Source organism: Chroicocephalus ridibundus, chromosome 1 (assembly GCF_963924245.1).
Source record: "Chroicocephalus ridibundus chromosome 1, bChrRid1.1, whole genome shotgun sequence".
NCBI lineage: Eukaryota > Metazoa > Chordata > Aves > Charadriiformes > Laridae > Chroicocephalus > Chroicocephalus ridibundus.
This window is the reverse complement of record NC_086284.1, coordinates 206,534,567-206,549,214: the sequence shown is the minus strand read 5'-3', so window position 1 is coordinate 206,549,214 and position 14,648 is coordinate 206,534,567. Positions and strand designations below refer to the sequence as shown.

Sequence of the window (14,648 nt, the reverse complement as noted above, 5' to 3'; positions counted from 1 at the left end):
AGAGCGGTATGGCGCCAGAAGCAGATGTGCATGTTCTAAGAGCATAGCAGGTATATATGATCATTCTCTCTGATGAGAAGTGGCTGAGGGAACTGGGGTTGTTTAGCCTGGAGAAAAGGAGGCTGAGGGGAGACCCTCTCGCTCTCTACAACTACCTGAAAGGAGGCTGTAGAGAGGTGGGGGTTGGTCTCTTTTCCCAAGTAACTGGCGATAGAACAAGAGGAAACGGCCTCAAGTTGCACCAGGGGAGGTTTAGGATGGATATTAGGAAAAATTTCTTCACCAAAAGGGTTGTCAAGCATTGGAACAGGCTGCCCAGGGAAGTGGTTGAGTCACCACCCCTGGAGATATTTAAAAGGTGTGCAGATGTAGTGCTGAGGGATGTGGTTTAGTGGTGGTTTTGGCAGTGCTAGGTTAACGGTTGGACTTGATGATCTTTAGGGTCTTTTCCAACCTTAATGATTCTATGATTCTAAGAATTAGCAACTCTGTCTGGTTTGAACCAGGTTCCTTATGTGCTGTAGTCATGTAGTCCTCAGAGCTTGGAAACACCGATTCACACATTGCATATTGGATTTGCAGATAAAGACAAGTGAGAGTGTGTATTGGTCTGTGGTCCCATTTCATTCCTTGCACGAGGACCTGTTCCAATGACGATGTTATGCCCACAGGTGGGACTGTGAAGATCTCTTGGTTTGTATTATTTGCAAAGTGCTGTTAAGTGTGATGTACCAAATATTAAAAAATACTATCCATGTTTGCGTTAGAATCTAGGTATTTAATAAAAGAATGTGGTTTATGATTTCATGTAAAGCCCGCATGGCTTGAAAAGTCTAACGTCAGAATGTTTGTTGACATTATTTTTATTGAAGCATGGATCTTTAGCTTGGTTCACCATAAAGTGAAGCATTTTATTTATGATAATAGACAGTTTAGGGCTATAGGGGCATTTAACGTTGCTGGTGTAGATACAACTTTATCAGAAGATACAAACATGACCCGCAATAGAAACAAACACCAAAGAGAACACCATGAAACGTTCACTGTTTACAAATCACTTCATTACTACAGACACCAAATGGCAGTTACTGTAAGTAAATCAGTTGCAGAGAACTGACTACATTTAGACAGGGAATCGGGAACTTCTGTTTGGGGCTTCATCCACAACTCCTTAGTAGAAAAAAGTTTAATGTCAAGCATTCTTTTTTATCCACAAAACAATGCTAACCAACAGACATATCAAAGAATAAGACCGAAGGATATCAACGCCTTTACAACTACTTTTGCAATTATCTTCTTGATTAGGTACTTTGATTTTTTTTTTTTAATACATTTTGTCAGAAGGTAAATAGCCCAAAAATCAGCAGCAAAAATATTACAACAACAAAACAAGTAAATACAGTGCCAATGTGTCATGTTGTAGAAGAGAATACAAAGAAGACAAACAATGATAACTTAATCATATAAAATGACAGAGCTGAAATACAGTGCACTTAAATACCTATGTGACAAAGAATGTTAAATTCTGTACTTAGTATGTAGATTTTTTAAACATAAAATCTGAAAAGTCTTTGTGCTTAAAATTTTTTCCTGTTAAACAGAATTAGTTGCTTACTTCCAATACTGCCACTGTAACTGATATTACAACAGATCACAATTTTCACAGACACATCAACATTAAAACATTTACCTATGAGAAAATAAGTCACTTCTCATTAGTTCACAGTGCGAAAAAGTGGTGTACACTCTGTCTTGAGAAAGGCTTTCAGTTATTCATCAAGCCAGTTGCAGAAAAGTCCTGATACCAGACGCAGTGCTAGATTTAGAGAATGGAAAGCAACACATCACATGTTGGGAGGAAAAAAGATAAATTTCTCGTTTCTTCATGGATATCGTCTAAGTGACCTTCGTCTTCTGTTGTAGAAATGCCTGAGCCCATGTTGCCGTGAAAAATTCATCATGTAATTTTGTTTGCGAGTGCTGTTAAAATCAAAGTGGGGGAGGGGGAAGGAAGAGAAGAGTGTCAGGTTTTTATATGTAGTTTAACATCTTTGGGAGCAGTGAGCTAGTGGGACAGATTCTTCTTTTTCTTTGCGTGACCTTTCAACCTCACGTGAAGTGGTGCGTATTGCACCCTTTGTACAAAAGCAAGGTACAAGGCATTTGAGAATCTGTCCCACTTTGCTTGTTTTACAATTCATTATCTTAGGGGAAGGTTAAGAGCTTTCAGCTAATGAAAACTTGTGCTGCCTTGGGCCAGATTCACTAAAGCTACATGCACGTCATACCCTCTCAATATAGGGCATTTCTCCACAGTGGTTTTATGCTCCAGTTATTCTTCTGTCTTAGATCATTAATTGCTTTATCTTGAAAGCAGAAGAAAAGCTGTACGCCACTTCATTATCTTCCACTTTTGTTATATAGTAAATGAAGTACAACACTTTTATGCAGACTTAATGTTTCCCTCTCTTATATTTCTCATCCAAAATTGAAGGAAGATCTAGGAAATAAGCATCATCACATCTGGGAGGAGACCAGGCAAGAGCCGGCCTGACTGCAGCCTAATTGAAGGAGGGACACTTGTTCGGAAGACCTACCTGGAGGACAAGACCCATCCCACCTAACATAGGTTTCTACTTCTCCCACTGCAGGAAGAAAGAACCATGAGAGGGCAGGGGTGGACAAGAGAGCTGTCTGGCATTTTGGTACCTGAAACCCATCTAACTTCTGAGGGCCAGATCCCATCTTCAGTTTACGTATTCAGCAGCTTTGGAAATGGAGCTGTAATATCTGTGGTGCATCTTTGTGAGTCTCCTCATGGCACAGAGCTGCATGTGCAGCACCACAGAGCCTCTGCAGAACAGCCAGAGAGCTTTGTCTGGCTGTGCCTTTTCTTGGCCCCTTTACATACATATCCATCCCCCTGGTGCATATGCACAAATACAGGTCTACATAAGCCTACAGCCAAATTGCATTCAGAATTACATGAGAATGAAAAGGTTTGTTTACTCTGACGTTCTGATACAGGATGTCTCCTCTCTCAGACCTCCAACTTGGCAGAGCACTTGGCCAGCCGTATAGAGCAGCCGAGATGTGGCTATAGGAGAGACAGCCTCTCTTGCACACTGCACTATAAAGTCCCAGGGTATAGGAGAGGCCTTTTGATCAGAGAACTAAGTTTAAAGTAAATATAGTATCACATACTGCAGCCAGACAAGTTTTTAGAGCCACCTGAGAGCCTCTTTCTCTACATGGAAAAGTAGCGTACAAGATACTCCCATAGATGCAGTCAGAGGATGCAGTTTCTTTTAGAGATCGGAGCACAGTGTTAACCATGCAGACCCCAAGGACAACTCCAACAGGCATAAAGAGCTTCACCCAGGAGCAGTGGCTGGTGACTGCGTGGCCGAATTTTCTTTTGGTTTCCAGGGCAAAGGAGCTGCAAAGTCAGAGTGAATCTGTGCAGTCTCCGGCTAATTTCTGACTCCCTCTCTTAATTCTCTCTGCCCACCGAGGACCTTATGCTTTCTAGCTTTGTCTTGAAGCGGGGGAAGGATGCTTGGCCTAAGTGTCTCTGTTCCGAGGGACTGAATGTTACCAGGAGCCTCCAAAACAAGTAGTCCATTGGATTTTAAAGGTGATCTGTGAAGTAAAGGCCTGCAGTAGACATTACAGTCATCAAACCTCCCATTTGTTGGGTGCAAGGCAGGTTTTCACTTGTGAGTTTTCTCTTTAAGTAAAATGTAAATACTCAAACTGTAATCAGTCATACTTTCCTCTCTAGTGCATAAGCTTATTTTTAGTGGATATGACCCTTAGGCAAAAGAAATAATTGCATGCTTTGAAAAATAAGTATGATCCTCCAGAGGCAAAGATAGGTTTTGCTGTAGTATGATAACCTCATTTAAAAAAATCTGTGTAACAAAATTACAGCCTTTCCAACAGCTGATCTAGAACGTGATTGACTATATTGAATAAAAGCAGTTGTGTCAACATCTAGGACATAAACCCCTAAGCAATTCCAAGTTGCTTCCCAACTAGTTTTCCAAGGCTCTGCATGTTTCTTCACCTAATTTTACATAAAAATGACACCTTTTTTTTTCTTTTTGCCATTGGAATGCACATATAAGAATGAAATAAAATCCAGCTCCCGGTGACAATGCAAACAGATCTAGACTCGGCACAACTTTTGGTGCTCCCACAGTAAGGCAGTGCTTTAGAGCATTTGGCAATGAGGGAGGGGTTGATATTTGAGGTTGACTTGTCCTGATTTCTTCAAGTGAAAATGTCTGTGCTAAGAGTGTTGTGTGAAAGAGTGACAGTGGCAAGTCTATATAGTTTTAATGCCACTTGGTAGCTCAAGTGCAAAGAAAAATTGAAGATCGGTCTTTATTCCGGTTGCGTACTCATCTCTGTGGAACATCACCCTCACTGCAATGCTGAGTCCCTCACTGAGGAAGGCAGGAGGGAAATCACAACTCCGAACCCACTCCTGAAAGTGGCTGCTGTTCGTCATGAGGCTGGAAAGAGATTTTAATCTTGCCTTCCCTTTAATTCCCATTGTCTGGGAAGCGGGTTGTTCCTTATGCATGGGGCCTTCAAGGCAACCTCCCACCTCTCAGGAGAGCATCCTAACTACAAAGTGAGGATGGAGCACCTCTCTGCTGGGAGAAGGCTGCTCTGGAGCCAAAATACAGGAGACTGGGCCCTGGGAGAATGCACAGCTCAACTGCGAGTGGTCTCACTCCAGGGACATGGGACCAAACAGAGCCTGTCAATGTCTTTGGCTGAAAAATTTGCTGTTTCTGGACCTGGTTAAATTTAGGACTGTGCTCGGTTGTGAGATCCTCAGCTTGGGCATGACCTGGGCAGCCAGAACACATGCTGAGCTGCAGTCCTTGGCCCAGGGGTCTTCATGTTCCTCTCTCACCCTCCTGCCTTTGGTTTGTTTGCATTCAGCAACAGCTCAGCAGAGATTTTCAGGACCCATTTTGGACACCGCTAGGTGGACCTGGCCTCTATTTCACTTCAAATGCCTAAGCATTTTGTATCTGGCCCTAAAGTTATGATGAAGATGTTTAAAACAATGAACAAAGAAAAAAACCCAACAAAAATAAAGGAAAAGGAAGAATTGAAAAAAGGAACAAAGAAAGGGTTACCTAATAACTTAAAAGAGATATACTTAATATATACTTATGTATATTCAGTCTGGTTTTTTATTTTATAAGATGATCAAGACAAACAAAGAAAATACATATATTCCCTGTCACACACCAAACACCTCAGCAATGCAGTTTGTGAAAAATAAGAGAAATCTAAAATACTAAAAACTAAATGCTTATTGTTTTTTATTTGCACTGACATGGTTCAGAGATCTTCTCCACCAAAGTCTAAGATGGGCTTTCCAACTACTGGTTGGATGCCACACAAAATCTTCATGCCTGCCACAGAAAATGGCATGATTTTAACTCTTGCTATAGGTAAACAGGTATACCCTACATATCATAGTATCGTATCATATTGTATAGTACGCGTAGTCTGGCATCCACAAGGTGAGAATAGGTTTATATTTATTTTTCTGAATTAATCTTATCTATTGTTAGGAGGCAAGCACCGTTTAAGAGAGACCAGTAGTGCTTTATAAGATCACAATAAGAATTGTATAATAAAGTTTGCAGGAATATTTACACATTTCTTGCATTTGGTGGATTTAAGAATGCTTTCAGTACTATTAATAACAAATCTAATATGTATTTTTACAGACTGATAAATGGCTTTACCATACTTTTGCTGTTGTTTTTTTTTTGTTTGGAGCAGCCAAAATGTGCCAGGGACCATCAGGCTATAATAGGAATGAACGCCCTCCTTCTGTAACAGAGGGTATGGAGGGAACTTTTGTTTGAATATTGGTGGCAACTTGGAGGCTGCTTTGCAAGTGCGGAATGGACTGGTCAGCATATGCTGAGCCTTCTACCTTTTCTGTGCATTCACTGAACCATCAGATGAAAAGTACAGATCCAAAATAGTTATCTGTGTATTGCTGATGGAGCAAACAGTATAAAAAAGCAATTAACAGGAGCAACTACTGCATAATCTGTTCAACAGTTTTGAGTGCATTAATATTAAAAAATAAATAGAAGATAATACTGCTCCAGTTTACATAGGAAACTCTTAAGTAACTTTCCAGTGGAGTCACTGGAGTTGTATTAGTTAGATGAAAAAATGTGCAGCCAATATAGAAGAAAAAAATTCTGTCTAGGGCATGTTAAGTAAATACCTACAATAAGCAATTTATGAGAAGGAGTTGCTCTGCATCTTTAGTCTTTAACAGAGCATTCTGGCTACTGCATGTTTCCTAGAGCGCAGTTTGAACTTCAGGTCTGCAATTTAAAATTTATGAAAAAAGAACATAGCCAAATGGAATGAAAAATATGTGGTAAAATCCCCCACTGTAATTCATTATTTTCATGCTTTTATTATTACTTGACAGGGAATAACAGAAACCAAATAGAAACAAAAATATTTGGATAACAAAACAAAACATGAACAACGTCTTAGAAAATGGCAAAGGCATGCCCCTCAGGACTGGGCTTGGGGTAAATGTTGTGGCTGAATTACAAATGCTTTGTTAGGAGGGAACTGTCACGAGAGAAGTGATGTGCTCTGTCTGAAGTCCTGACGGCTCATATCCATGACAGAGGTTCTTTGGCTCTGGTGAGGTCAAGATTTGAACCCAGAGCTCAGTAACTGTGTTGGTTTGTGGTATCTATTAACTGAGACAGCACAAAGCAACAGAGTTACAAGAAGCGAACTACCTGGCAGACACTTGGTGTATCTCTGAGAGACACCTGTGACTGTGCCACCATACAGATTGACTGGCATCCACTATCTGACTGCCTTCAGCTCTACCTGAAGTCACTACCTGAAAGGAGGTTGTAGCGAGGTGGGGGGTCTGTCTCTTCTCACAAGTAACAAGTGATAGAGGAAATGGCCCCAAGTTGCGCCAGGGGAGGTTTAGGATGGACATTAGGAAAAAATTTTTCACAGAAAGGGTTTTCAAACATTGGAACAGGCTGCCCAGGGAAGTGGTTGAGTCACCATCCCTGCAGGTATTTAAAAGACGGGTAGACGTGGTGCTGAGGGACATGGTTTAGTGGTGGTTTTGGCAGTGTTAGGTTAATGGTTGGACTTGATAATCTGAAAGGTCCTTTCCAACCTAGGGGACTCTATGATTATGGAAAAAAGTGGGAATTCCTCATTGGAGCTGAGAGTCTGCCTGTGCAACAAGCTGGGTGCCCTCCATTGGCAGGTCTCATTGCACCGCAGGAGAAGGAGAAGCCCTTCTCACCGCAGCCTCCGTTAAATTCCCACTGCGGTACAGGGGGAGCTGCTGAACACCTTCTGCCAAGTGAACTTCCCCTGATACTCCCTGCAGGACCAGGGCTCTCCAGAGCTACATGGCACATCTCAAGAGAGTACGAATCATTTTCCACTGACCCGTTACTGACAAAACTTTGGGAAAGAACTGTAGCTGTAACAGCAACATACATTTGATATTGATTCAGGGAAAGTACTTACCTTATTCTAGTGTAAAACCAATGACAGCAAACAATGAAATACAACACAAGTTAGAAAATGCCTTTCAATGCATGCAGCACTGTGATTAGTCATAAAACCCTGATGAGGTTTAGAGGCAATATAGGACTTTTCGTCTCTTTTGAAAATAAAAATTGAACAAATTATTTCCTGATATTTCAAATCAATGTTTATATTTCTATTTTCTATAAAATTCAGCATGCACTTTTTAGAAACATAATAAAAATGTCATAAAAGCACAGACTGCATCATATTAAATTTGGCATAAATGTTGTGAATATTCAGATAATTACCTAACGTTTGAACTATTTCTGTTCTTTATAAATATGTTAATACTTGAATATAAGTGCATTTTTCAAATCATTGCTTTTTACTAAAAAAATGAAGCAAGTGAAAATGCTTTTCCACATGAGCACTCTTTGTTAGAGCTACAATATTTAATTTGTATTTTAATTTTGCAAAATAAAGGTAAACATTCTTTGCACCAAGTGCAACGTAACTTCTCACTAAATCATTTGTGCCAAAAACGTGAGAATATCTTGACAATGAAGAGCATGGAGTGATGGCTATGGAGGCCTTCGTTCTGTTATCCAACAGTTAACCATAAAATAGTAGGCAGGGATAATGTTTCTTGCATCCCTCGCACAACTCAAATTCCCTTGGATCTCATTACAAGTTTTGGGGTGCAATGAAAGCAACATCAGACCCTTAGTGTTCAGCTTATCGTTGCCCTTTAGTTCTCAATACCTTTGACCAGAATTGAGGTCAACACAGAGAAATGGCAGTTCCCAATGCACATGCAAAAAAGTGCGTGGTGTCTGTGCTGCAGACAGGCTGAGAGCTGTGCTGCGAGAAAAACGATGTGCAAATGAAATGCTGGGTTGGAACATGGGCTCTTCTTAGGGCAGAAGTATGGGGGCACTGAAAAGCAGTCTTTCTTAAGTCTGGGGTAAAATACTTTTTCATCCTAAGAAGAGCCACATGGAATGTGAGAGTTGTGCACAAAGCTTTCTTTACGAATGGAGAGAAAAAATGCTGCACTACTTAGGAATAATAGGTACTAGATTTAAAAGGAACTGGACAACTTGATAACTGATATCCTCTCCCCACCACAGGATAGACGTCAACCGTTGTTAAAATAAGTTGGCTAGTGGTTAGTTGGCAAGACCAATTTAATGTGTAACGTATTCAAAGCAGGTATTGCATTTCACCTGTTCAAGAGAGGTGCTCAATTTGAGCACCATTTGCAGCTGCATCACAGCCTTAACAATACTGCTCTTTAATGAGTGATTCAAATAATTTATTCAGAAGTGGAGTGATCCTACGTAACATACAAAAGCACCTGCCTTTAGTCTTTCTTATCACTGTCAGGTATTTTGCATGCATGTATAATCTGTAGGTTAATATTTTCTCCCAGCAAACTATCTTGGGAGCAAAAAGGAAACAAAGAAATGTTATCCTGAAAACGTTTGCTGGTAAGAGGATGGTCCTTGACTCAGGAATCAATTAGACTGAACAGAGCGTCAAGACCCTGGCCGTGGATCAGCTGTATGTGGTATCTGCGCTATGACTTGGCAGCTGGGCCTGTGACAGAATTAATTTCAAATCTTTGGATTGCTGAGAAGAGTTGAGCCATGAAAGCAGGTATTCACAGATTTGTCCCTGGGGTGAGCACTGTAAGGAGGAGCAGGGACATCCCCTGTGTTGGATGGGAATTAAAATCAAGAAAGTCCTTGGTTTTGCTGCCTCCCTACAGACCAGCTCTCCCTGCTGGCAGCAGAGTGCTCCAGCCCCTAGTTTGCTCAAGGAAAGCATGGCTCACTTGCCTGTGGGCTGAGGAAAAGCTGACATAGCACCTAGGTGTGCACCTGGGTATGCAGGCAGCCAAACCAAGAGTTGGGACCTAGGGCATTTGGGAAAATTAGACCTCTTTGTCAGCCCACTGGGAGGAACCAAGAGGAGATGTGTAGATAGCCAGGAATTTCTCTACATCCCAAACCACACCTCCTAGTATAGAATCATAGAATTGTTAGGGTTAGAAGGGACCTTAAAGATCATCTAGTTCCAACCCCCCCTGCCATGGGCAGGGACATCTCCCACTAGATCAGGTTGCTCAGAGCCCCATCCAGCCTGGCCTTAAAAACTTCCAGGGATGGGGCTTCCACCACCTCTCTGGGCAACCTGTGCCGGTGCCTTACCACCCTCATGGTGAAGAACTTCTTCCTAACGTCCAGTCTGAATCGTCCCATCTCTAGTTTTAATCCATTCCCTCTAGTACTACCATTACCTGACATCCTAAAAAGTCCCTCACCAGATTTCTTGTAGGCCCCCTTAAGATACTGGTAGGCCACTGTGAGGTCTCCTTGGAGCCTTCTTTTCTCCAGACTGAACAGCCCCAACTCTCTCAGTCTGTCCTCACAGGAGAGGTGCTCCAGCGCTCTGATCGTATAGGTTGGCTTCTTACTGTAACTCCACATGGGCTAGAGGCTTGCCTGCTGTGGCAACGTTGGTACACAGATCACAAACAAGCATGAAAATCTAGGGCTTAAACCAGGGCCAGTGAGGATAATTTTGATGATGCCCAGAGAGGTGTATGGAGTCTCATTCAGGTGGGTGATGGAGGGCAGGGTTATAAGAGGACTGAGCACAGACTGGATTAGGCATGGACCATCAGCAGGTCCTGCAGCCAGGGATGTTCATGGGAGGGGATATTCTGAGAGAAGCTCGGAGTACCAGCAGAAATTACTTCCAATTCGTGAGGAATGTTTCCTAAGGTATCTCAGCAGCTTTGGGAAGAATAAGCAGAAGCTTACTGACTCTCCAGTGACTCCCTACAGAATTAATGGGAAGAGGTAATGAGAGCACCTTGGTGAACAGTTTTAGTTCAGGCTGTGCCTCGCTGCAGCCATGCCACAGAGCCCTGGGGTGGCTGTTGCTCACAGAACTCTGCTCTGGCAATCGATGCGGGGGACAGAGCACCCAAGGGACACTGTCTCCTCATCTCTCACTGGAGAGCTGCCTGGGCAAGGTGGCTTGCTCTCCCCAGGGGCAGGCGGGGTTTCTGTGCCCTTCATTGGAAAATGAAGGAATATTAAGAATTAAAACTAAGTCCTATCCCTACTATTCATGGCATGAATCCTGGTAGCCCTGGTGTGTGCAGGATCATCCAGAGTTAGTGCTAACAGACAGTTATCCCTTCTGTATGCCTGGAAGCGTTCTGTGGAAGTGTCTTCACCGAGCGTCTTCATCATTTTACAGGTGAAGAAACTGAAGTGCTGGAGGGCAAAGGGACCAGTGTGAGGTGTCAGAGTGGAACAGCAGACCTAATGGAAAACCCGGGTGGGAGTATTTCAATAGAAGGAAAAGCGCGCTTCCCTTCAGAAAGCCTTCCAAAGGTTTTATCGAACCATTTGTGGGTTACTTGCAAATAAAGTTTAAGAGGCCTATAGAATATTTTGGTGAATTAGAAGGTGCAGGTAGAACTTAACAGAGGGGTCAAAGCCACTTGTCAGGTCCGAGCACAGGCTGGCGTATGAACCAGATGCACCACAGCATGTAATTCTGCCTTTCCTGAGAGCAGCATGTCTCACGTGTTGTAGTTAGCAGGGGCTGGAACTCCCCATCTGGCCTTCAGGAATTACGCTGCCATGGCACTGCATCTCACAGTACTCGGTAAGGGAGAAATCTGTCTGGTTTGGTCTGTCCTCCTCTGTGGGTTGTACCAGGTGTCACTTGAACAGGATGGAAACTCTTTATCTCTAGCCTGATATTTTGGCCAATATTCAGAAGAACCTTAAAGCTCTTTAACAGGAGAAAAAGAAGAAAGGGGAGAAGGCACCCATCTGGTTCCTTCTCTAGGCAAGGTGGGATTATTTGATATGGCATTTCTATTGCTGTCTCCATTCTAATCTATCTCATGCGACCGACATGTCACCGCTCAACTTCTGTGTCTAGTCTACAACCTGGCAGATCTCATTGTCAAGGAAGTTCTCCAGACTTCATCCTAAGAATCACTTTTTAAAGATTCACCCTATTCCTATTTATACTCCCTAATTCAATGCTTGGATTGATGGATAATATTATGCTCTATTTTTTTCCCCCACATGATTTTTTCTTTTTATTTTTTTAAATTGCAAGGCAGAAAGACATGGGAATATTTCAGAATTACCAATTCCCTTTTCCTTGGTTTCCTAAACACTGTGGTTCGTACTATTTCATCTCTTTCCTGATGCAGCATCGTACAGCCATTGATTAACTAAGCCAGGAATCACATCCATCCCTCTGTTCCTTCAAGCTTTAAGCTTAATGTTATGGAAGCAGAGCCCAGCAAGGTGTGTAAAAGCAGCAGAGCGTGTACAGTTACTCAGTGTTGGGACCCGTTTGATTTGGGGTTGATATGAGTGCCATGCAAGCTGGTGCTTCTCGGTGGAAAGAAGAACAGGGCTAACTAGCAATCAGATAATTCACTTTGCTACTCTTACAAAACATTAATTGCAGTGTCTCTGCTAATTCAGAAACCTCATGGTTATAATTACACAGTCTGAAGGTTATTCAAGCCTAATTTGTTCATTGCTGGTTTTTAAATTTTTCAATAAAAGGAATGTTTGAACCTATCTATGGAGCAGGCACGCCTCTCTCTGCCAACCACTGTCAGCGATGAGTTCCCGCCCGTGAAGCCACTAGCATTTCACTTCTACTGGAACTAAATTGTTAGAGAAAAAGCAGGTCATCTCTTCGTGACGTAACACAGGAAAAACGGGTTAGCTGCCAGCGAAACCCATCTCAAGAATGGGAGAATCAGGAGGGTGCAGACACTTTACTTGGTAAAATCTTGACAAGGGGATGAATATAGAGCTCGGACCATAGGAACCTGATATAGTGAACCCTGTTTCTGAACAGTATCCTTCTTACTAAAAAAGGAAATGAATAAGGCATTAGTTGCTAACACAAATTTTTCAGAGGCAGAACAACATTACTTTGTGCAAAGAGCAATACAGCAGACTCTTTGTATCTTCAAAAGCATATAAATCAGCCTTACATGGCAGCACAGTGTTGAACAGGAATATCCTTTCAGGAATATCCATAGGAATGTCCCAGCACAATTTTTTTTTCACAGTCATTGCTGCATTACAGGACCACACCAATACTTGGTGGTGATAAAGCCCCGCTTTCCCTCCTGCATTTTTCCACGATGCACAACACATACCCCTGCTGTGCCCCTTACTTCGTGGCTGAATGAACCGCTGAGGGTTGCACTCAGGGCAGAACATTAGCAAAGACTCAAAGGTTTCCCTGGGCCACACTGGTTCTTACTGAGCTTAACACTCGTGCCATGCTGGAGGAATTTCAGTGGAGGAATTTCTGAGATGGGGTGGGATGAGGTGAAGCAGATACTCACAGGACGACTTCTACGTGGTCCAAAGCCCACTGATCATGACCTGTTCCGTTGTGACGGGGCTGCCACCAGCGCAGTAAGACTCCTTTCATTCGTGCCTCCCTGTTGTCACAAATGCAAGAGCCTGTGAGCTCCAGACTATCGGTGGTTTGCACATCCCTATCTAGCCCAACAGCAACTGAGAGCAAAGTCAAAGCTTTATTTCTGCATCCCTGAACATCAACATACAGTCCATAAAAGACATTTAATGGTGAGAAATGCACACAGATAAGGAGGAATTTTTTTTCTCCTCGTATTTTTAAAACAAGTATTCTGTTTTTCTTTCAAATATATTGATAAACACTGGGCTGGAATTTCTTCATCAACCTTCCCCTTAAGTTTTCTCGTTTATCCTCTCATCAACCTTTTTTCTTGCATAGTGATGCAAAGATACTTTCTTAGCAGCAACAGATGCAAAGAAATATATCTTGTGTGCTTAGAGGTAATGAAATGTGACCGAGTACTCACAGGGGAACATTATAAGACACTCTTTGGGCTTGTATAAAGTCCTTTGGCTGATGCTGTGCAATTACTTGCCATGTAATTCCATTATTTACACTGTATTGGAGGAGCACTGCCTTGTCTACAGTGTTAGGATCACTCAGGTTGGTATTGCAACTGTCTGTTTGTGAAATACTTCCAATTTGCAAAACAAACATAATTTTGCTGTAAAACACAAAGAGAAAAGGTACTTTCAATATGCAAAAAGCGTTCAAACAGGACCAATAACATTTCCAGGTTTATTGCAGTTACCTTATTAAAAGTTTGAGCATCCTCAAGAATCATTACTCTTAACATGCAAAATAAACTGTTCTTACATCTGTAAAACACGTCTCCCCTTTCAAAGTAATAGTTTACTGTGTATAACATATTGCCGTATAGTTGGAGACAACAGATTAAATTTTACAATGTATCTGCACAAAACTGAGATACATAAACAGTATAAACATGCAAATGAGTGTATGAAAAGCTAAAAAAGGGCAAATAAAAGTTGAATATAATGGAGTTCATAAAAGATTTCTCATATTCTACCTGGGTGTTCAAATAAGAAAGGAAGAGCCTGATTTATGTCTGCACCATTTGACAATTCATCCTGTTTCTAATCTTACTTTAGCCAACTAAATACAAACCAGTCCAGAAAACTGTCACTCTGTTAAGAGCCAGCACGGGCTGGTTGCATTTGTTTTTCCATGGCCAAAGAGTCTCAATAGATGAAAAAGTTACTCCTGTTCATTGCCAGGTGAATCTAATTCCACTTGACAACTGAAATGGGAAAATGAGTCCGTAATTACTAATAGCATCTTTAGTCATGACCCTCATGGAGGCAGATACAAACATGGGATTTGTCTTATCAGATCAGGCGCTGGTCCAGACAGTCTGGTGTCCGGTCTTTGCCAACGGCTTCATTGTCAGTGCTGGCTTACTAGCCACTGCTCTGTTGGGCATGACGAAAACATCTGACCTTTTCATCTGACATTGCTTCCTCCTCACTCTCCATCTCCCAAATGGAAGTCACAAAGCATTTTGCCAACTCTAACGTTTATCTGCCAGCCACATCTGACGGTGTGGTAGAGCCAGGTCAGTCCATCCTCATCAATGCTGGCCCACATGATGCATG

At 42.1% G+C, this 14,648-nt stretch overlaps 1 protein-coding gene across 4 annotated transcripts in view; it reads right to left on the bottom strand.

The window, feature by feature from the left end:
• Positions 1-845: 845 nt before the first annotated feature.
• The window catches only part of RELN (reelin), a 294,950-nt gene continuing 281,147 nt past the window's right edge, over positions 846-14,648 (bottom strand). For 2 of the 4 annotated variants that reach the window (XM_063323481.1, XM_063323483.1), the window contains exons 62-65: positions 13,499-13,696; positions 12,995-13,093; positions 7,579-7,714; positions 846-1,980 (exon numbers count right to left, since the gene is read on the bottom strand). In XM_063323481.1, the coding sequence (XP_063179551.1) occupies positions 7,585-7,714; positions 12,995-13,093; positions 13,499-13,696 (427 nt within the window). In that variant the 3' untranslated portion in view covers positions 846-1,980; positions 7,579-7,584. The remainder of the gene's footprint in view (positions 1,981-7,578; positions 7,715-12,994; positions 13,094-13,498; positions 13,697-14,648) is intronic. The other 2 variants (XM_063323482.1, XM_063323484.1) reach the window with 1 other exon arrangement.